The sequence below is a fragment of the Carassius carassius genome, chromosome 25 (assembly GCF_963082965.1).
Source record: "Carassius carassius chromosome 25, fCarCar2.1, whole genome shotgun sequence".
NCBI lineage: Eukaryota > Metazoa > Chordata > Actinopteri > Cypriniformes > Cyprinidae > Carassius > Carassius carassius.
This window is the reverse complement of record NC_081779.1, coordinates 721,665-743,424: the sequence shown is the minus strand read 5'-3', so window position 1 is coordinate 743,424 and position 21,760 is coordinate 721,665. Positions and strand designations below refer to the sequence as shown.

At 35.4% G+C, this 21,760-nt stretch overlaps 1 protein-coding gene, 2 long non-coding RNA genes and 2 other non-coding genes across 6 annotated transcripts in view; 2 read left to right on the top strand and 3 right to left on the bottom strand.

The window, feature by feature from the left end:
- The window catches only part of LOC132103873 (uncharacterized), a 28,702-nt gene extending 25,735 nt beyond the window's left edge, over positions 1–2,967 (top strand). Inside the window, exon 2 of the long non-coding RNA XR_009423475.1 lies at positions 2,740–2,967. This is a non-coding gene — a long non-coding RNA (uncharacterized LOC132103873). The remainder of the gene's footprint in view (positions 1–2,739) is intronic.
- Positions 1,652–2,540, top strand: LOC132104592 (uncharacterized). 2 transcript variants are annotated; one of them, XR_009423548.1, is made up of 2 exons: positions 1,652–1,760; positions 2,117–2,540. It is a non-coding gene; the product is annotated as an uncharacterized LOC132104592 (long non-coding RNA). The 2 variants fall into 2 exon arrangements; XR_009423547.1 differs by having other exon boundaries at positions 1,658–1,760; positions 1,925–2,540.
- Positions 2,968–10,803: 7,836 nt separating the features above from the next.
- Positions 10,804–10,964, bottom strand: LOC132104906 (U1 spliceosomal RNA). The gene has a single exon (XR_009423625.1). It is a non-coding gene; the product is annotated as a U1 spliceosomal RNA (small nuclear RNA).
- A 6,859-nt stretch (positions 10,965–17,823) lies between these two features.
- Positions 17,824–18,014, bottom strand: LOC132104907 (U2 spliceosomal RNA). Its single transcript, XR_009423626.1, has one exon. It is a non-coding gene; the product is annotated as a U2 spliceosomal RNA (small nuclear RNA).
- Positions 18,015–18,897: 883 nt separating this feature from the next.
- LOC132104591 (A-kinase anchor protein 9-like) lies at positions 18,898–21,156 on the bottom strand. Its single transcript, XM_059510156.1, has 4 exons — positions 21,071–21,156; positions 20,712–20,841; positions 20,289–20,422; positions 18,898–19,503 (listed from the first exon to the last, which is right to left on the bottom strand). The coding sequence occupies exons 1-4, from the start codon at positions 21,150–21,152 to the stop codon at positions 19,460–19,462; spliced, it is 390 nt and encodes a 129-aa protein (XP_059366139.1). The 5' UTR covers positions 21,153–21,156; the 3' UTR covers positions 18,898–19,459.
- Between the last annotated feature and the right edge of the window lie 604 nt (positions 21,157–21,760).

Sequence of the window (21,760 nt, the reverse complement as noted above, 5' to 3'; positions counted from 1 at the left end):
CCATGGGTTACTACAGTTTAACTATAATAAAACCATGGTTATTTTAACGCGGTTCGGAGTCCCGACCTGAATAAAATGATTCACGAAACGCGGTTCGGAGTCCCGATCTGAATCAAATGATTCGCGAAACGCGGTTCGGAGTCCCGATCTGAATCAAATGATTCGCGAAACGCGCTTCGGAGTCCCGATCTGAATCAAATGTTTTGCAAACTCCGAAGCCCCGATCAAATGATTCGCAAAACGCGATTCGGAGTCCCGATCTGAATCAAATGTTTTTGAACTCCGAAGCCCCGATCAAATGATTCGTGAAACGCGCTTCGGAGTCCCGATCTGAATCAAATGATTCGCGAAACGCGGTTCGGAGTCCCGATCTGAATCAAATGATTCGCGAAACGCGCTTCGGAGTCCCGATCTGAATCAAATGTTTTGCAAACTCCGAAGCCCCGATCAAATTATTCGCGAAACGCGATTCGGAGTCCCGATCTGAATCAAATGTTTTTGAACTCCGAAGCCCCGATCAAATGATTCGTGAAACGCGCTTCGGAGTCCCGATCTGAATCAAATGATTCGCGAAACGCGCTTCGGAGTCCCGATCTGAATAAAATGTTTTTGAACTCCGAAGCCCCGATCAAATGATTCGCGGAACGCGCTTCGGAGTCCCGATCTGAATCAAATGATTCGCGAAACGCGCTTCGGAGTCCCGATCTGAATCAAATGATTCGTGAAACGAGCTTCGGAGTCCCGATCTGAATCAAATGTTTTTGAACTCCGAAGCCCCGATCAAATGATTCGCGAAACGCGCTTCGGAGTCCCGATCTGAATCAAATGATTCGCGAAACGCGCTTCGGAGTCCCGATCTGAATCAAATGATTCGTGAAACGCGCTTCGGAGTCCCGATCTGAATCAAATGATTCGTGAAACGCGCTTCGGAGTCCCGATCTGAATCAAATGATTCGTGAAACGCGCTTCGGAGTCCCGATCCGAATCAAATGTTTTGCGAACTCGCTCCGAATCGATCTCAAGTTATTTTCCGGTGAAAGCGCGATAGCGTTCATTCGCTTGCTGAAAATGGCGGAGACCAAAAGTAATCAGATATGTATAGTGTGCTTTTGTGTTCTAATTCAAATAATAATAAAACACAACCTTATTTATCATTTCATAGTTCTCCCACCGACGAAAATAAAAAAAAAAGCGTTGAAATTGGGCGACAATTACTGTGAGGAAAGGTTTAGTGTGTGCTGAGCAGGTTAGTGAAGCAGTGTTTTTATACTTTTGCCATCACTCTTTTATACTGCTCTCTTTCTGGCTTAAGTCACACAAAATTAACAAAGACATTTAAAGTTATCAATAAAATCCACAACAATGTAGGAAATACGAGCAGTTGAACAAACATCTGTTGCACAAGCAGAATTGAAATGATTTTATAATGGTTTGTAGGTTATTTAACTTTGATTTGATGTTCTAAGTAACTGGTATATTATTGCATAACTGTGATAGTAACTTTCCAAATTAATGAGTTGTTTTTATTAAAGTGTTATGTTTAACACAAAATAATACATGTATTGTTGTTTGCTTTGTTACTTAAGTGCTCTTGCTGAGGCATGGGGAAAAATAAAGGACACCTGCTAGTGACATCAGCATCATCTAATCTAATTTTTTATAAAAATCTAACTCTTTACTTTTATGATCTGCAATATCGTTTCAGATTCTGAACACATCAGAAATCACCAACCCCTCCTGACATATCTTTCCAGTTTGGGGTAGGTATGTTGCAACAATATGACATAAATAACAATAAAATATAATTAATTGAAGCATGACTTATTGGGATAACTGTTTTTTCTTGTATAGAACTACATTCACTATAGAACAGGAACATCATTTGTTGGTAATTTTTTTTTTTTCTTGCCTATTTTCTTCCTAGCAAAAAAATGAATGTATATGCCCAAGTAGAATTCATCAACTTCAGCCGTGATCTCTGTGATCAGCTCATCATCTCTCCATACCCTCTCCACATGGAAGTCACCTCTTGTATTTGTCACAAGATCACACCAGGTTAACTAAGCCAGTAACCATCAGCTGACCGTGGAATGCCAATTGTGTCTTTCTTTCTCAGTTTTGCATGGTCCCCAATAAACTCAACGTGAGATGCCTCTCCGATTTCTTTCACATCAGGGCACTTAACCTCTACCAGGCCACAGGGAGGTTCTTCATTTGGGTCCAGTACTTTGCCATCTGCACCAAGGTGTGGAGCATCAGGGTGGATGATGAGACCAGATGGAAGACATTAACGTCAAAGGTCTCCTCATAGCGGTGAAGAACCTCTGGCTCAAGTTTTAATCCTCTACACATCGCTCTCTAGAGACCCCGACAGATGTTTACACACACTGTTTAATGCAAGATATAAATGCATTTATCCTGCAATTACAAATACATAATGTTTTGATGTTTTAATCCCAAAATGTTGAATACTGATATTTGCAATGATAAAAGAAAGTGCTTTAAGAGGTGAAATTAAAAAAACACCAATATCTAGACAATCATGAATTGTAACATCACTTCCTTTAATGTTTTTACTATACAGTTGATATGGAATTTGTTTAAATGTTACATTTAAAAAAAAAAAAAGTATTACATATTTATATGAAAATGCTTATACAAAATATGTAGTTAACTTTAAAGTATTTCTACATTTCTTGCTTTCAAACATGGTCATATGAAAAATGTGCCGTACTTAAGTGGTAGATTTCTGCCATTTACTGGAAAACATTTAAAATTACAATTTTAAACAAAAGCACTATATGAACATTCTGAGTGATTTTATTACACATATACAATCAGACATCCCAATTTCTGTTTTGGTAAAGTCATTAAGTGTCATGTCATTTAGATGAATTAGAATTTAATTTAGGGTCCTGAAATACCCTGAACACTGCACAGAGGTTAAGATGACCATTGCTACATAAAATAACAATTTAAACTCATCCTATTTTGTTTTAATTTTCCCTTACTAAATTATACAGTTACTGGTGCTATGGACTGTGGGATTAATAACTATTAACAAAAATTTGTCTCTAAACCTCTTTTCTCTTTATTAAAACTTGATTTAGTAGCCTACATGATAGAATCAAATGCTTTGCAAATCCGCTCGAAAGACCTGGGCCCGTGTTCATAAAGCATCTTATGCAGAAAGTAGCTCCTAGCTTAGTTTGAGTCTGCGCGTCAGAAACAGAAGTGCTACAAATCGCTAAAAATGGGCTTCACTTGTCTCAATTGAGTTCCAATGGGGTCGCTGTGTCCATTTCTTTTACTGTCTATGCCGCAGATCTAGGACCCTAGTTTTTCGTGACAGCGCCACCTACCGTACTGGACGATATAGCAATGGCTGCAGTTTCAGGACCTCAAATGAAATATCTTTTTTTTTATTTATTTTTTATTTTTTTATTTATGCATCACATCTTATTCACATATACAACTTTTTTTTTTACATCCATCCCCCCCTTCAAGAGAACCCCGCCCCCCCCCCCTCCAAAGTTGAACATACAGCACAGCATTCAGTCACAATCATGGCAGAGTATCATATGGCAATGGTAATGACAATAATTAACAATAGTATAAAATTAAAAGATAATAATAATTAAAAAAAATACAAATAAAAAAAATAAAATAAAAAATAAATAAATAAAAATAAGTATACATTACAACAGTTAGGAGATAAGATAAAGTAAAAAACAAAACAACCAAAAGTAATATTACAAACAGCAAAACTTCTCCTATAACATTTAACTGTTATTCCTTGGTCTGGGAAGCACCTTCCAAAATATGGCAGATATTCCCTGTCCTACATAATCAAGAAATGGGGTCCATATATGATAAAATAAACCAATTTTCCCTCTGGACCAGTATGTTAAGTATTCCATGGGTAAAAGTTCAAATATTACCTTATGCCAGTCTAAAACTGTAGGTGGTTTATTTGAAATCCATTTCAACAATATAGCTTTACGTGCAGCATATGTTAAAACATTCCACAATTTTTGACAATGTGATCCTTTTATTTGTGGGTGTGGTAATCCCAACAATAAACACACTGGGTCCAGGTCCAACTTCTTATTAAAAACCAAGTCTAATTTCAAAGCCACTTCTACCCAAAAATCCTGGATATGCATACAGGTCCATACAGTATGTATAAAGCTACCAACTTCCCTGTTACATTTCATACACAGAGCTGATTTCCTTGGGTCCATCTTATGTCTGAGTTCAGGTGATATCTGAAGGCGATGCAGTAACTTAAATTGTAATTCCTTCGCTCTATTACACATGGATATGCTGTTAGCATGCTCCCATATGTCCGCCTCCATAACTTTATCTATTACTGCCCCAAGGTCCCGAGCCCATGTTTGAATAATTGTATTATTAGTCTTAATGGACTTATAAAAGGCCTCATAGCATCGCCTTACTATAGCCTTATTGCTATGTATTTTGTATAGTAGTTGCTCAATTGGTGACATTTCCAGAGTAAATTTATGCCGAATTGGATTCTGTATAAAGCTTTTGATTTGTAGGAACCTAAGAAAATGTGTGTGTGATAAGTTGTATTTCTGTCTTAGTTGATCAAATGACATCATTCTGTCCCCTTCAAATAAGTCTTTCAAAGTTGTGATACCAGCATTTTCCCACAGAGCAAACCCATTATCTGTCATGCCAGGGAGAAAATCTGTATTTCTTCGTATTGGAGTAATTGGAGATAAAACATCTGTTCTCTTTTCCCATTTCTTAATCATGTCCCAAGCCTTTAGTGTGGATTTAACAATGAAATTACCCTCTGCAATCTCTAGTTTATTCCGATTCAGGATAAAAGGGAGACTAGCTAATTGTAATGGCTTACCTAAATTGTATGCCTCAATATCAAGCCAGACAGAGTCCGAGTCACTCCGTACCCAATCTACTAGATATCGAAATTGGGAAGCCACTTGATATAGTCTAATGTTGGGAACTGCCAGACCTCCCTGACCCGATGACAGTTGCAATTTTGTTAATTTAAGTCGTGGTCTTTTGCCATTCCATATAAATGATCTGAACCAACCATTAACCGTCTTAATAGTATTATTATTTAGTACGACTGGGATCATTTGGAATTTGTAGAGCAGTCGTGGTAAGATATTCATCTTAATTAAAGAGATTCTTCCCAGCATTGAGAGTGGTAAAGAAGACCATCTCTCTAGGTCATCATGGATGCGTTTCAGCAAAGGCTGAAAATTTGCTTTAAACATCCTTTGCAGCAGAGGAGTAATAAATATACCTAGATAAAGAAAACCTTCTGTTGCCCATCTGAAAGGTGACAAGCCGGGAGGAAGAGAGTGATGCACCCGACCAAATGGCAAGGCCTCTGACTTACTGAAATTTATTTTGTAACCAGAAAACTTACTAAACTCGTTAATAACAGTAAGGACTAACGTAACAGATATTTCTGGTTGCGTGATAAACAATAAAACATGGTCAGCATACAGAGAAATCTTATGTTGCCTATGATTAATCGATATACCATGAATAGAAGGGTGGGTTCTAATGGCTTCTGCTAGTGGCTCGATTGCGATTGCAAACAGCAGTGGTGATAAGGGGCACCCTTGGCGAGTGCCCCTTCCCAAAGCAAAGTAGGGAGAGCATTTACCATTTGTGATGACAGACCCTACTGGGTTATGATAAAGCAGCTTGACCCAATCAATAAAATCTTTACCTAAATCAAATTCCTTGAGTGTAAAAAACAAAAAATCCCATTCTATATGGTCAAAGGCTTTTCTGCATCCAAAGACACTACCATACCTTTAAGATTATTTTGCTGACACAGCTGAATAATGTTAAGTAACCTTCTAACATTATTACATGAGTTCCTTCCAGTAATAAACCCTGTCTGATCATTATTAATAATAGTTGGGAGGATTTTCTCTAGTCTTAAGGCTAGTATTTTAGATAAAATCTTAAAGTCTAAATTTAGTAGACTGATAGGTCGGTAGGATGAACACATATCCGCTGGTTTATCCTTCTTAAGAATCAGGCTAATGTTTGCTTCTGTAAGTGTTTTGGGAAGAGTGAAATATCAATTTTGTAAAATTGATGTAAAACAATTGTAAAAAAACGAAGAACCTTAAACGTCTCAGTCTCTTGAATTATACAGTATATTGATTAACCTCCTTAAGGTGAATTAGCTCATTATCAGGTAAGTTAAAGTTGGAATCAGCGTATGGAGTCAATTACAAGCCGATATTTTAAAAGTTGTTGAGAGGCAAGACAAGACACAAGAATGATTCAAGAATGTTTATATATATATATATATACAGTACAGACCAAAAGTTTGGAAACATTACTATTTTTAATGTTTTTGAAAGAAGTTTCTTCTGCTCATCAAGCCTGCATTTATTTGATCAAAAATACAGAAAAAAATGTTATATTGTGATATATTATTAAATTAATTGTTTTAAAATTTATTATACTTTAAATGATCATTTATTTCTGTGATGGAAAGCTGAATTTTTAGGATCATTATCACATGATCCTTTAGAAATCATTCTAATATGATGATTCATTATCAAAGTTGGAAACAGTTCTGCTGCTTAATATTGTTTCAGAACATGTGATACTTTTTTAGGATACTTTGATGAATAAAACGTAAAAAAAAAGAAGCTATGTTTTTAAAATATAAATATTTTGTAATAACAATATACACTACTGGTCAGTAATTTGGGGTCAGTATTTTTTCTTTCTTTCTTCTTTTTAAATAAAATCAATACTTTTATTCAGCAAGGATGTGTTAAATTGATAAAAAGTGATAGTAAAGAAAATATATTATTAGAATATATATTATTAGAATTTATTATTAGATTTTATTTATTTTTTTAATAAATGCAGTTCTTTTTAACCTTTTATTGATCAAATATTTTAGACAGCAGAACTGTTTCCAACACTCATAATAAATCAGAATATTAGAATGATTTCTAAAGGATCATGTGATCGACTGATGTTACATGTGACACTGAAGAATGGAGGAATGATGCTGGAAATTCAGCTCTGCATCACAGGAATAAATTATTTTTTTTAAGTATATTCAAATAGAAAACTATTATTTTAAGTTGTAATAATATATCACAATATTACTGTTTTTTTCTGTATTTTTGATCAAATAAATGCAGGCTTGATGAGCAGAAGAAACTTCTTTCAAAAACATTAAAGATAGTAATGTTTCCAAACTTTTGGTCTGTACTGTATATATGTCATTTTTGCGAACAACATCACAACAGCACAAAAGCGAACCCCTTTTCCATCAGTTGCTGCACGGATAGAACGGCTGTAGGCTTCAACTCTAGAGAAAGAGAGAGCGAGAGACAGAGAGAGAGAAATAAGAAACATTTGTTTAACATATTCAACTGGAATATTATATATATATATATGAAAAGTGAAAGTCCTTGCAGCATGTGGTGCATCTCTTCAATTCGGGCAGGGATCTCCCTTTTTGGATTGTTATATGTATCTTGAAAAAGAGAATATTTTGAGATCATGAAAATATCCCTAGTGCCTTTTTTAATCATCTGTCCTACAATGAGCCTAACCAAATCCATAAAATCACTTCATATTGGCCATGCAGAACATGACAGAAACTAACACATGATATCAATGGACTGTATGTGGAGTTGACCTGCAGATTAGGCCAAATTGTAACAAGCTATTAACACTTCCAGACGCCTCATTCATCATTGCTAAACAATGGCAAAACAACAGGCTAACACATACTGCAACTAGACATTCAGTGCAGTTTAATTATGAAAGATATTTTATACATAAATATGGTAAAACAACGACTATTAAGCCAGTATTCACACTAATACATTAAGCTGCAAGTAAATCTTACAAACCTTACATCAACCATGCTCTTGTCATCTGATAAGTTTAATTAATGTGCAGGATAGGTTCACTTATAATACTTCATAATTAAAACTCAACAAGGATTTATGAAATCATGGACAAAAACTAGCTCACAAATTCTTAATTTGGTGGCAATTAATTACTAATTTATAGTTAGCAGTTCTAACTATGTAAACTTCGCACCGTTGAAAGAAACGTTATAAAATAAAACTTAATTAAATATCGGTACTCACCGTCTGATTGCTGTCCACGTCGTCCATCTTTAATTAGTGTTGATCCAGGACAGTAGGTGGCGCTGTCACAAAAAATCTAGGGTCCTAAAACTGCGGTACCAGAACTGCGGTCCTGAAACTGCAGCCTCCGGTTGTGCAGGAATACCCTTCTCAGTTATGACCGTGTATTGCAGTCTGCAGACGGTTTTTACAAAAAATTTACTGAATGAGTCTAACTGACCGAACGCACCGGTTCCCAGGTAAATAACTGAACCTACCATCTCTAGTTTGTACTCCTGGAAGTACATGTCAATCGATATACAAACGATTTCAGTATCTCGATAGTTCATAGTAGTGATGTGTCGTTCTTGAACGATTCGTTCATTTTGAACGAATCTTTAATGTGACTCGGGAAGAACGAGTCGTCTCGGGAAGTGATTCGTTCAGATGCATTATTCTATAGGTTCTGTTCTAGTAGTAGTGATTCACCTGCCAGTCAATGCAGTCTTGAGCCGGAAAGAGAATTGATTAGTTCATAGTTCGGGTCTATCGGGTTTTTGACTCGTTCCTTAATCACGTGACAGCCACATACGCTAAAACCATAGACAGTAAAAGAATGCAGTATTGAGCCGGAGAGAGAATTGATTAGTTCATCTTTCGGTTCTTCGGGTTGTTCGTTCTTTTGTCCCGTGATGTGACAACATTGGCTAGAGTAATTATTAAATCAGATTGTCTGTATAAACCATACTTTTGTAACATGTGACACTTTATAAACATTAAAAAACACTGTGTACATACTTTTGAATTGTTGTTTATTGTTTTATTTTTGTGCCAGAAAAGCTTTGTAACAAAGAGGACAACTATTCCAAAATAATAAAAAAGTAAATAATTAAAAATAAAATTAAAAGATAATAAAGCCACAGGGTCTAATAACCTTAACAAATTAACTTTAAAAGTACAATATAAAAAAAGAAAAAAAAAAGAAAAACTAAATATTGCACAACAAGCTTTGCTTTTTTTTATATAATAATTTAAAATGAATACGTTTTAAAATAAATAACACTTTTGTGCCAAAATAAAAACTTTATATCAAAGAGGATAACTATTCCCCAAATAATTTTAAACCATTTAAATAAAAATAAATGAAAATGAAGAGATACTAAAGCTACGGAGCCTTATAACAATAACAAATTACCTTTAAAATCACAACAACAACAAAAATATTGCACAACAAGCTAGTCTTTTTCTAAATAAATAAAAATAAATAAGCTTTAAAATAAATAACACACTGTGGCTATATTTTTAGGACTTGCTTTAAGGCATGTTTGCATTAATAAAAACAAGCTCCCTGACCTTGGATGGGCTGAGTCTGTTTCTTCTCTCTGAGATAACCTGCCCAGTTTTAGAAAAAACTCTTTCAGATGGCACAGATGTGGCCACAATGCAAAGTCTTGTCTTTGTGACTTCAGAAAGGCTTTTGTATACTGGTGAACATCTCCTCCACCAGGCCAGAGGGTCTGATGTGCGGGGTAAGAGTGGCTCTGCAAGGTAGGCCTGCACCTTTATAGCATCTGAGGTCTTAGAAGAGGTAGCAGAAGGCCTCAAGCTTGCTACCCTCTCGTCTCGTCTTCCCAAAACACGGCCCCTGCACTGGATCTGAAGTATCCTCCTCACTCTTAGCTGGGTTAAAACTGTTAAAGCTGAAGTTATCATAACCTTAATGTTTTAAACTAACATTAATAATTCAAATTCAAAATTTTATTTGCTTTTAATGTATATGTCATTATGTCCTTTTTTGAGCAATCTTCTTATACATATATTACACCAATATGTCAAGTCTGCCTAGGAAAAGCAATTATTATACTAGCAAACTCAAAATTGGAGTAAAAATTAACAAACTAGTCTATAAACACTTTTTAATGTAAGCTTGGATTATTATATTATTATATAGCCTAGTGTTTATTTACCGATAGACAGTCAAAAAGACAAATTAATCAATATTTTATTTATAACAGGGTTTTATTTATTTATAAAATAATAACAAACCACAGATCCTCAACAAACAGTAACAAAAACACAGTGACAGAAAATGTCAGAAATAGCGTATGGGTCTGTCACGTGATTAAGGAATGACTTAAACTCGACCCGAGACCCGAAAGACTCATGAGATAAACTAATCAATATTTTAGTTTATATGAGATAAACTAATCAATTCTCTTTCCGGCTCAAGAATGCGTTAGTTTTGCGTATGTGGCTGTCACGTGATTAAGGAATGACTTAAACCCGAGGACTCTTGTCAGATAAGAGGTGAGGTGAGCTAATCACAGACTGAAGACGCAAGTAAAGAATGAATTTTTTTCTGTAGTATAGCATTTTAGTTTTGTATTGTTTTTAGTGTGATCAACGTTTGCGTAAGTACTAGATGTGTTGGGGAAGTAACACGTAACATTTTCATTTTAACTTGCTAAAATGAACGAAATGACTCGAAAAAAGATTCGATTATTTTGCTGAACGAGACTCAGAAGTCCGAGTCGGTAATATGATCCGAATCATTCATCACTAGTTCATAGACGTACTATCAGATTCGATATCCCATACATGAAATTAAAACTCCCATTAATGTCACTGCTTTTTCATGAAGGGAAATGCTGGAATATCTACTCTTTATACAGATTACAAGGGAGAGCGCGAACGCAGTCCCCACTAGCAGAAATTATGCAGTTGAGATTCTCACATGTGGAGAATTCATAGAGGTCAGAGAACCGGAGTGCAATGGTTAATCCTCACTCTAGGCGATCCACCTGCTTGATCATGGAGTCACCCCTGCCAGGTAAGTATGAATTCTACACGGATCCGATCAGATACTGACTCCGCTCCACACCGATCACATCGACGGTAAGCTAAAACACAATCCGGCGCTTACACAAAAAACACACATTCAGTTTGTTACGACCCTCCTTTACTTGGAAAAAAAAGCTCGAGAACAATTTGAGCTTGAAACACAATCAAAAACACAAAGACCCTTCGCGCCTCACACAAACGGAATACGTTACGCGTGACGTCAGCGGCGCGTCTATATATTTTAATCTCACGTCCATAAAGCTCCGATAACATTTTTTTAATTTGCACGTAAAATATAACGCGGATAACATTAAATAAATGTTTTTCAGCAAATCAGAATGCTTAATAATCGCGCCTTTCTGCTGCCCTGTCAGTCTCGATTATCCGCCATGTTTGTAGTTTTTAACACTTTTAATTCGTGTTTGTAGTTCTAATCGAAGTTGTTGTGGACAATATTCGCCGTTCGAATGCGCGAATCTGCGAGCATTGTTATTGTTAAACGAATCAGGGAAGCGGAAGAACAATGTGTGTTTTGGTTTTAAAGCAAAAACTAGCTTATACTTTATTGGTCAGTCTATCACAGTGCTGTTCATATACGGGCCATTCGAAAACTGCAGTCCGGCAAACAAAAACATTTAAATATTAAAATCTTACATGTTTACTATGATCCTTCTGTTCTCTTATGAGACACACACTAAAATCAATAAGCTTAATATTTATTAAATCATAATTTGTTATTATACTTTTAATTGGGATGTGGCTGTCCCGGACCCTAAACCCTAAACTTCAGCTCATGAAAATGATATTGAAAAACTGTTTGCATTTTATTTAATTGTTGTATATATATTATTTATATATATATACATATATATGTGTATATATATATATATATATATATATATATATATATATATATATATATATATATATATATATATATATACACACACACAAGCTATAAACAAAGTCGTAGTGTGTCAATATAACAATATAACGCTTCATATTAAACAATATATTACTGTGTTTCAGTAGAGACAAATTTGGGGAGAGGACAAATATTCAAAACTTTCTGAAAATAAAATATAAAATATTAGAAATAAATAATGTGATATTGTACAATTTGCATGCATACAAAATTTGTAGAAAAATAAAATTCAAGAGGTTTCCAACCATGCATAGTTATTAACATAAGGCTTTTATAATAGAGGTGTCACAGTGTCTGGGTTGTGTTCCCTGGGAATCCACTAGGTGTCCTCCTTCCCCACGGTGTCTGTCACTTTATGAATCACATTCCTCACGTCCTCTGCTTAATTTGCACCCAGCTGTCACTAGTTACTAATCATTACACTCTGTCTAATTCCCATTAGCGTTTGTCTCTCCTTGTGTATTTAACCCGGTCTGTCTGAGTATGTGTCACGGAGTCCTTGTGATTCATGTCCGTCTTTCAGTCTTGCCCTTGCCTTTGCCTTGTGTTTGGTTTATGTTTGGATTGCTCTTCTGGTTTCGACTCATGCCTGGACTGATTATTCTCTGTGGATTAACCCCTAATAAAGGACGTACTTGCAATTGGTTCTCTCTCCGCGAATCCTTGTATCCCGAACGTGACAAGAGGTACTGTGCTAACAAAGTTTTTGGCCTTAGATAGATACACGGGACAATGCAAACTGAGCCATATTGCACCATCGGCCCATTTTGCAGTGCTATTTCTCGGCCCACAATGATGATGCATTAAATTGGACAAAAGGCCTTTATACTGAAGGTACGGTCCTAACAGAATCCTAATTTTGAGCATTTTTCACTTTACCAGTTTTGTTTAATTGGCCTTTGAATTAAGCATAAGGGACAATGCAAATTGAGCAATATTGCACCATCAGCCCAATTCATGGTGGTGTTTCTCGGCCAGTGTACATGATACTTTAAAATATAAATTTATATCTTTATACTAGAGGTAGTGCTTCATCAAATTCAAATTTAAATCACTTTTTAACTTTCCAATTTCTTTTAACCGGTCTTCGAACTTGGCATGGAGGACAATGCACACTGAATCATATTTCACCATAAACCCATTTGCGGTGATTCTTTAAAACAGAACCTTTACACTAGAGGTACTGCTCTAAGAAAATACAGCACTTTTAACATTTTCCAATTTCTTTTAATTGGCTTCTAAAATTGGCATATCTTCCTGAGAACCAGATTTTATTTTTGTAAACTTTGTCATTATTTTGGTAGGAGCATAAGAATTTAGAATTTTTTAAACAAAATATTTTATATCATGTCCTTTTGTACAGTACTCCAGGACTATGTTATTAAAAATAAGTTAAAAAAATAAAATAATAATAATAATAAATAAATAAAAAATAGACATGAAAAGGAATGTATGGGCAAAAAACATTGTATTTTGTTTCCTTAATCCCTTTTTAGGCTTCAGGATATTTTTAGCCAAAATTTGTACAAAGATGATTCTCGGCTATGAAAGATATAACAGAATGATCTGATATATTACTATAATTTATGGAAAATATGTGTAAAATGTCTATAAATTTGTATTTTCTTTCTATAGAATGTATCTCACTGCATCTTTGGGTGCTTCTGAAGCAATAGACATTTGATAATTTGTAGACATTTGTGACCCTGGAGCCAAACCTGTCTCAAATCACTGGGGTTTGTTTTTAGCAATGGCCATAAATGCATTCTATGGGTCAAAATGATCAATTAACTTTTTTTTTTTTTTTAAGCAATTGTCAATCAGTAGGATATTGTGTAAAGATCATGCTCCACGAATATATTTTGTAAATTTCCTACTTTAAATATATCAAAACTTTGATTAGTAATATGCATTGCTAAGAACTTAATTTGAACAACTTTAAAGAGGATTTTTTTTGCAAATATAAAATGTTTAAAAACCACATATTATACAGAGACTTCAAAATTAGTGGTATTTTAATATATTTAACGTATTATACTTTCAATAAAACATTTGCAACGAGTTTGTAAAAGCTGTTTTATTCCTGTTTTGGTCTGAGTTTTTATCATATTCATACAGCGTTTGGTGTTCAGAGAGCTTCAAAACAGTTAATTATTTAATAAACATTTGGTTCCATCGATTCAAAGCGAAGACAAAATCAGATTTGCTTTGGTTCACTAACAATTTTCTGAACACACCTCTCATTAAAAGCTGATCGTTCAGATCCAGCAGCGTTTAAACAGCTCTAAACAAATCTGTGAGAGACAACAGCAGATGCACCTTTCACTGGAGGAAGTGTTATTATGGATTAAGGTTAATTTAATTTCTTTATTTAACCAGATTAAAAAAGTGATTCAGATTAAAATCTCTTTTAAAAGAGACACTTGGCCAAGAAAGCAGCAAAAAGTAACATAAATATTCAAGTTTACACACAAAACACGAATCAAAAAACACAACAATTAAAAAATAACAAAAATAAAAATATCATAATTTAGAAGCCCCTTCTGACCAATGACTAAAATGAAGCTCTCCATGAAGTGCTATTTGAGGGGCATTTTTTACCCTTGTAATGTCATTTTAAGGTCTAACCTTTGTCATCTTTTACATCAGATACATACATTTATTTATTTAATTAACATTTTTTATTAAGACTATGAATTAAATTTGAATAAGAAGACACAATCAGGTAGAATAATAACAAATCAACTGAAATCAGTATCAACAAAATTCATCTTCCGCTTCATCTCTCTAGCGGAGCACAGAAGAGGAATATTATTAACACTGTTTAAGATCACAAGTGACGTGGATGCAATGTTGTGAGAGTAATGTTTTAAATATAAAGTTTTAGAATATAGAAATATTACATGATAGTGTAAAAAGCAAACATGGGAAACTCCTACAAATGCACGTGTATTAAGATCAGCTGCAGAATAACTGTTTCACTGTGTGTCTTTAGTAAAAGCTGACAGGAGTCTCAACCCAGAACAGGGTTTGTCCTGGAGATCTAACTTTTTTTTTTTTTTTTAATTCAAGAAATTGGATGAAAATATACAATCAGGAGATTCATGGAGAACATTAACAAATAAAGAAGATAGAGGAGAAGAGGAGAAATAAAACACAATAAAGGGCTATGCTTACAATCAAGAGAGAGAGAGAGGAAGAGAAAAAATAAAAATCTATATAATAATAATAATAAAATAAATAAAAACTCAAATACATTTTAAACCAAATGAAGGAAAGCTATCTTAGCTTAATCAGTCAACACAAATACATTTTTCATATAAATCCAAAAACCTGACACATTTTTTATTGTTAGTTAAACAAAAAGATTTGAACCTCAATCAGGAAATGTGAAAAAGTAGGAATTGAGCCCATACAGTTTTGCTTATGGATGTTTATGAGACCTGTTTTTCCATATAGAGTCGAAGAGAAGTTTATTAACACCTTTAATAGTACAATCATTGACATATAAAGAAAGTGAAGGATAGACGAAGTGAGAAAGACGAGAATCCTACCATAAAGAGACAGGTCTCTGTAGCCAAAGATTACAAATATTTTGAGTCTTCTTTAATCTACTAGAAAAATTAAGTTGTTGTCTGGCTATTACATTTTTTGATACATAAATACCCAGATACTTTATTGTGTCTTTAACTGGAATACCCTGAATTAATGTGTCATCACATTTATGCAGTCACATTATCTCACATTTGGACAAATGAAGTAATGAAATAATATGATTAAGCTTACATTTTAATCTATTTGTGTATACCAAGGCCAAGATCTTATAATCAACTGTAAGAAGTGTAATTGGTCTCCAATTATCAGACAGAGAATCTTTTTCAGGCTTTGGGATAAGGGAAATAACACCCTGTTTCATTGATGAAGTCATTTCTCTCTGAGCAATGCATTCACTAAACATAAGAAGCAAAGGGGAGTGTATTAAATCCCAGAAATTAATATAAAATACGGAAAAACCATCAACACCAGGGGATTTCTTTTTTTTCATAGAATATAAAGCCAATTTAATTTCCTCTATTGTCAAAGTGGCCTCACAAATATCTTTAAAATCATTATCAATGACAGGAATATGATTTCTAATTGTTTCTCACAATTATCCATATTAAATTCAGAGGTGTAAAGGTCATTATAAAAGGTAGTAACAAAAGTAGAAATTAATTTTGGATCTGTGCATCTGACACCATTAATATTAAGAGCGGTTAATGAATTTTTCCTGCAATTCCTCTTCTCTAATGCAAAAAAATAAGTGAATTGGTCTCTCCTTCCTCGAGCCGTTTTGCTCTAGATCTAATAAAAACCCCTCTAGCCAAGTCCAAATAAGCTTGATTAATTTGAAGATTTAACTCCCTTAAATGTAATTCTTCTTCCGGAGTTAGTTTTTTTTGCAATAAATATTTATTTTGTTTAATAGTTCATTTATATTTTTATTTTTAGAGGCTTTTAAGTCTTTACTTCGTCTAATAGCAATCCGCCTAGCCTTATATTTAAAAAATTCCCATTTCACTTTATAGCTGTCCTCATTTTTTTTTTTAAATACATCTGAAAGTAAGTCTTTAATACTATCATTAAAGGATAAAAAAAAAAGTTACATTTAAACTCCATTAACCCCCCCCCCCCCAAAATCTTACACTTCTTAAATTTGAGTAAACAAAATTCTTAATTGAGATAGGAACAATATATAACCGAACATAATACTCGAGTACAAAATTAAATATATATTTCACAACCTTGCATGTTACTCTATAGCAAGTACGCAAAAAGAACTGAATGTCAGCTTGAATAATGAACGTAATTAACAAAAATAAATAGACAACACTCCAGCATATAACTTTGTAAGTTCAACAGGAGGAACCAAAAGCGATTCATAATATTTGAGGGTATTAATAATATTTAGTCAATTAGACCGCCCTCAAAAGTAGGTCAATCATCAAGTCAAGTTTCAAATGAAGACTAGGTCCCTAGCAATAATGTGGTTAAGAACCATTAACATTAACAATGAGACAAGACTATCTCACATCAACGTAATTGAATCTTTTTCCATCGATTAATGCGAAAGAGCCGCGAAAGGAGGCTTTTTACCCTCATCTCTGGCTTTTTTAACAAGAGGCCAAAGTTTCTCTCTGGCGATCCTGTCTTCTGGTGAAAGGGCTTCGGTGAGTCGCAACTTCTTCTCGAAAAAGGAATTTACAGCCATAGTTGACGCTCGTGTTGTCTTGTTGGAAATCTGTCTAATTTTCTTTCTACCCATTGATAAATCAGCGCAAGGTGAGTAATGCGAGTAGAAAAATCACTTACACATTTATCCGAAAAAAAACCAAGCCCGATTATCACGGTTATATAATCGTCCTATTTCAAATTTCCTGATAATACCTCCGAAACGCGTCCACCCATATACTCCACATATTATCACCGTATACTCTATTGTTACTTCCCCCAGCTCTGGTGTTTGTTGCTACACGTGTTTGAGTGTAGTGTCTCTTCCCCTCTTGATTACAGATGAGCCACACCTGAGCGGAGCCTGTTCTTGCGCGATAACAGGCTTCCTGGATCATTTCTGAAGGCGCACCCCCCGAGAGTCTGCAGTGCACATCCGTGCTTGCTGGCTTTGAAAATTGCCGTTCAGCCGTGCACCCGGCAGTAGAAAACGTTCCGCGTTTGCAGTTCTTTTGTGTTTTGTTTTCTGATTGTTAAGCAACCTTTCTAATATCCATTGTGTCTAAATAAAATCCCCTATATTATTGTTGATATTATTGATGCTATATTGTGGAATCTTGTAAGTTTGTATTTCACATGTTTCGTACTCATGGAGTTAATAATACATTACACTCCACAACAATCGTTTTCTTCTAACTTTTACTAATTTATTTCCCCAAATGGGAATGCACCGGTCCCGGAAGTACTGCAATACCGGGTCAATGCGTGGAGTGGACGGAGCAAGCCCCTATTCCATCTCCAGTATCCAAAAATCAATTTAATATATGGTCCCCGGATAGGGGACGTATCAGATATTAAACTGATAAGAACAGATACTACACTTGATCTTAGCCAAAAGGCCGAGAAGCGATAACCACAAATTCTCAGCGCTAATGAAGTCATTCGACGCTCTACACATTTGAAAGACGGTGAGACGCGAACGAGCGCCCAATAAATACCTCAGACTACAAACACACACAACTCGGAGACTCACACACACCCTAAGACACTCACAAGAAACACTCACACACTCAAAACTCTCACGACGAGCTGAAAACCTCCTCAAGACACGCGGAGTCTGCTACTTCCGGTACGCTGCGTTCCCATCGTCCAATCAAACACGAGGGCGGAGTTAGTGGACCATAAAACGAGTCTAAAGGTGCTCTAGGTGATGTCACGCACTTTTTAGACCAAAACATTTTTTTTGTCTGAGGGCTTTCGTTACACCTTGAGGGTTATATGAGTGGTTAAGGATTCCTTTTGGGCTGACCAACGCACCTGCTGCATTCCAGAGAAGCACGGAAGAGATGTTGGACTCCCTTCGAGATGATTGTTGCATACCTTACCTGGATGACATGCTCTCTGTTATGCAAAGACTTTTGAAGACCACATTGAAAGACTTAGAAGGGTCTTAAAAGCACTACAACAGCATGGGGTGAAACTTAGAACAAACAAATGTGAGTTCTTCAAAAGAGAGGTTCGCTATGTGGGACGACTCATTTCTGCAGAAGGTACACCCCATCACCCCCAAGGTAACCCAGCTGAGCGATTCAATAGGACTCTCTTACAAATGCTGAGAACACTCCAAGAGAAGGAAAAGGAGAACTGGAAAGAACATCTAGAGCGCCGTTAAGAAAACAACTACGTCTTGTCTTCCCGACTGCCTGGGACCTGTAACACACGCATAAATTACGTTATTATATATCATACTGGAAAAATGAACCAGGATACAAAACAAGAGACCAGAGTCGATGGTAGTTTTTAAATATTATATTAATCTTTATTTGAGTTTTGACAAAATACCCAGACGCTCCAACCTTTACAAAAATATGTCTTCTACAAATGTCCTCTGTTGTCTTTCCACGGGAGCGAGCGAATTAAACACAGTGTAGAGTATCTGATAACACCAACACGTTACAGCCCGAACAAAGCCTTAACGAGCCTCGTTAGTGTTTGTGACGAGTAAAGCCTCGTGTTATCCAGAGTCCGATAGCAGCCGTCCTGGTCCAAACTCTCTCAACACGTCTCCATTAAATTAATCAACTTAAATTAGCATTCCACAAATATATAGTAACGTGATTGTAATAAAGTAGAACTAATGTACAGACGTTGAAGCCGTTTCAAGTGCTGCCAACGAAAGCTTGATTATAAGATGATTCTCACACACACACACACACACACAAAAGACAGAAAACAAACATGGTTTTGGTCCCACAGAATTGTACAGGTTTATCATCAGAATACAAAAGCACAGCAGCTCAGCACAAGAGAAGGCAACTGAGATTCTTCAAGCCAGTTTCAATGTAAATGTAGACCTTCATCTTCTGACTCCAAAGTGCAATTGAGCGTACGAAGAGGAACCTGCGGCAAAAACGCTTCAATCAGCATCAAATCACAATGAACTCCAAGCATTAATCAGTGCAGGTCAATCCATTCCCTGTTAATGAAATCAAATCTAGCCCTTTATTATTTCTAAATTACTTTTTTTTTCTTTTTTTTTAATTTCGTTTATTCTAGGCAATGGCATTCAGGAAGTGTTACATATGCACCTTTTGTGTAATTTAATGCTTTTAGATAGATATAAAAAATACTAAATATATTTGTGTGTATATATATATATATATATATATATATATATATATATATATATATATATATGAATAATTAAAATAAAAATCTATTAAAATCATAACCCCCCCCCCCCCCCCAAAAATATATATATATGTGTTCTAAAAAAATATATTATATTAATTATATTTATATATATATGGACCACTGTTCATATATAATAATTTTATTTATACTGTTATAATAATAATAAATAATAAAAAAATTTGTTTTCAAATGGTTTATGTCATATGTAAATGACAGTGGGCCCGTCATGAAATAAATATTTATATCAGCACAGATTTAGTCGAGGCTCAATCTTACTGAAATCATTGATTATTTATGTAATTATAGATGTTTTGCTCTTCTTTTGAAATGAAACAAAGAGCCCAGTATTTTTGTCCACGTTTCTTTATAAATGACTGATCGTATTTTTGAATTGATTTAGATTTAGATCTGTAAATGAGTGGAATCATAATCTCAGAGTAAGGATGAGCGAGACTCTTCTCCTGTGTCTGTGGTGAGGAGGCAGTGTTTACCTGTCGTCACACTCCCCAGCCGTCTCTGAAGAGCCTCCAGACGGGAGATGTAGTCCGTGAGAGCGCGGTCCGGGTCGTAGTTCTGCAGGTGTGAACACGGTAAACCTCCGGCATCACCGGCCATCGTGTGAAACCTGCAGACAAACATCAGCACACACTTTAAAACACAGCCGCCTGTCCTGATCTCTAACCTTACAGCGATCTGATGAACATGATGCAGGACGACTCACTCATACGGAGAACCACTGGCTTTATTTCTGAATGAATCAGTTGTTTGAATGAATAGGGTGAGTCAATGACTCAATGGCTCAAAGAACTATTTCAATGTTAAGTCAATGTAAAGAAGCGGATTTCGCCTCAGACGCGCGTCAATTTTGCTTCAAACTCTTGTTTTTGAGCGCGTCTAGACTGGTGTGTTGGTACCTGTGCTGGAGCAATGCTGCGGAGCGAGGAGAGTCTCGTCCTGTGCGTCCTCGGCTGGACGCTCGTCTCTCTCTGAACACGTCCACACCGCCGGGGTGAAGATACGACGACTCGTTCCTCACATCAGCACCTTCAGGTGGTGTTTAACACAACACATTAATACTTCTGTTCAGCAAGGACGCATTAAATTGATCAGAAGTGACATTCATAATGCTACAAAAGATTCCCATTTCAAATAAATGCTGTTCTTTTGAACTTTCTATTCATCTGTGAATCCTGAAAAATAAAATGTATATCAGTTTCAAGAACAATATGTATGTGTTGTTCTGTTTTGGTCGAATCAGCTCTTTATTTGTCACCTGTGATCTGAGAGATGCCGTTTCTGCTGACCGCCACGGTTCCTCCAGCTGCTCTCTGCCATCGCTTCACCAGAAACCTCATCCTGCACAGACCACACATCAGGTTTAAAACAAGACTCTGTGACAGGAGATGATAGCTTTGGGTATTTCCCATGAAAAAAAAAAAAAAATTGTGGCACATATTGGTCAAACAAGCTTTCAATCATTATGAAAACACCAGGTAAACAACACAAAACCTGCTTATTTCAGGCTATTTAAAAATCCTGGCTGAAAAAAAACATTAAATGTACTCATTATTAAATGAATAGTTGTTTTTTTTAATTGTAGACTGCTTGTTTGGTTAATAAACATGAGACTGATGAAGCGGAGCAGAGTTTGCTGCCCCCTTCTGGAGCTCAAAGATGAAGCACTCTTTCAGATTTACTGTTCATTATTCAGGAAGACATCAAACCTTTATCAAATCAAATTGAGTCATATTTCGCACTTTTTTGTGTTGTGCAAAATTTGTGTTGGAGATGTTTAAAAAGTAGTCATCCACACAATAATGACATAATGAGTTCAGTGTCGAAAACCAACAAACGACAAACAGACACTTTTTGTTTGCATAAACATTACAAAACAGTAACTTACAACATCTACTAACATGTATGAAATGATAAACCTCACATTTCAGTGTTTAACTCGTTTTTA

Excerpts from the sequence above, each read along its gene's own strand:
- LOC132104591 (XM_059510156.1), bottom strand. The coding sequence starts at position 21,152 with ATGAGGTTTCTGGTGAAGCGATGGCAGAGAGCAGCTGGAGGAACCGTG. Across the intron at positions 20,842-21,070 it reads CGGCATCTCTCAGATCACAG|GTGCTGATGTGAGGAACGAG; the intron begins GTGACAAATAAA and ends CACCACCTGAAG. Across the intron at positions 20,423-20,711 it reads GCAGCATTGCTCCAGCACAG|GTTTCACACGATGGCCGGTG; the intron begins GTACCAACACAC and ends GTTTGTCTGCAG.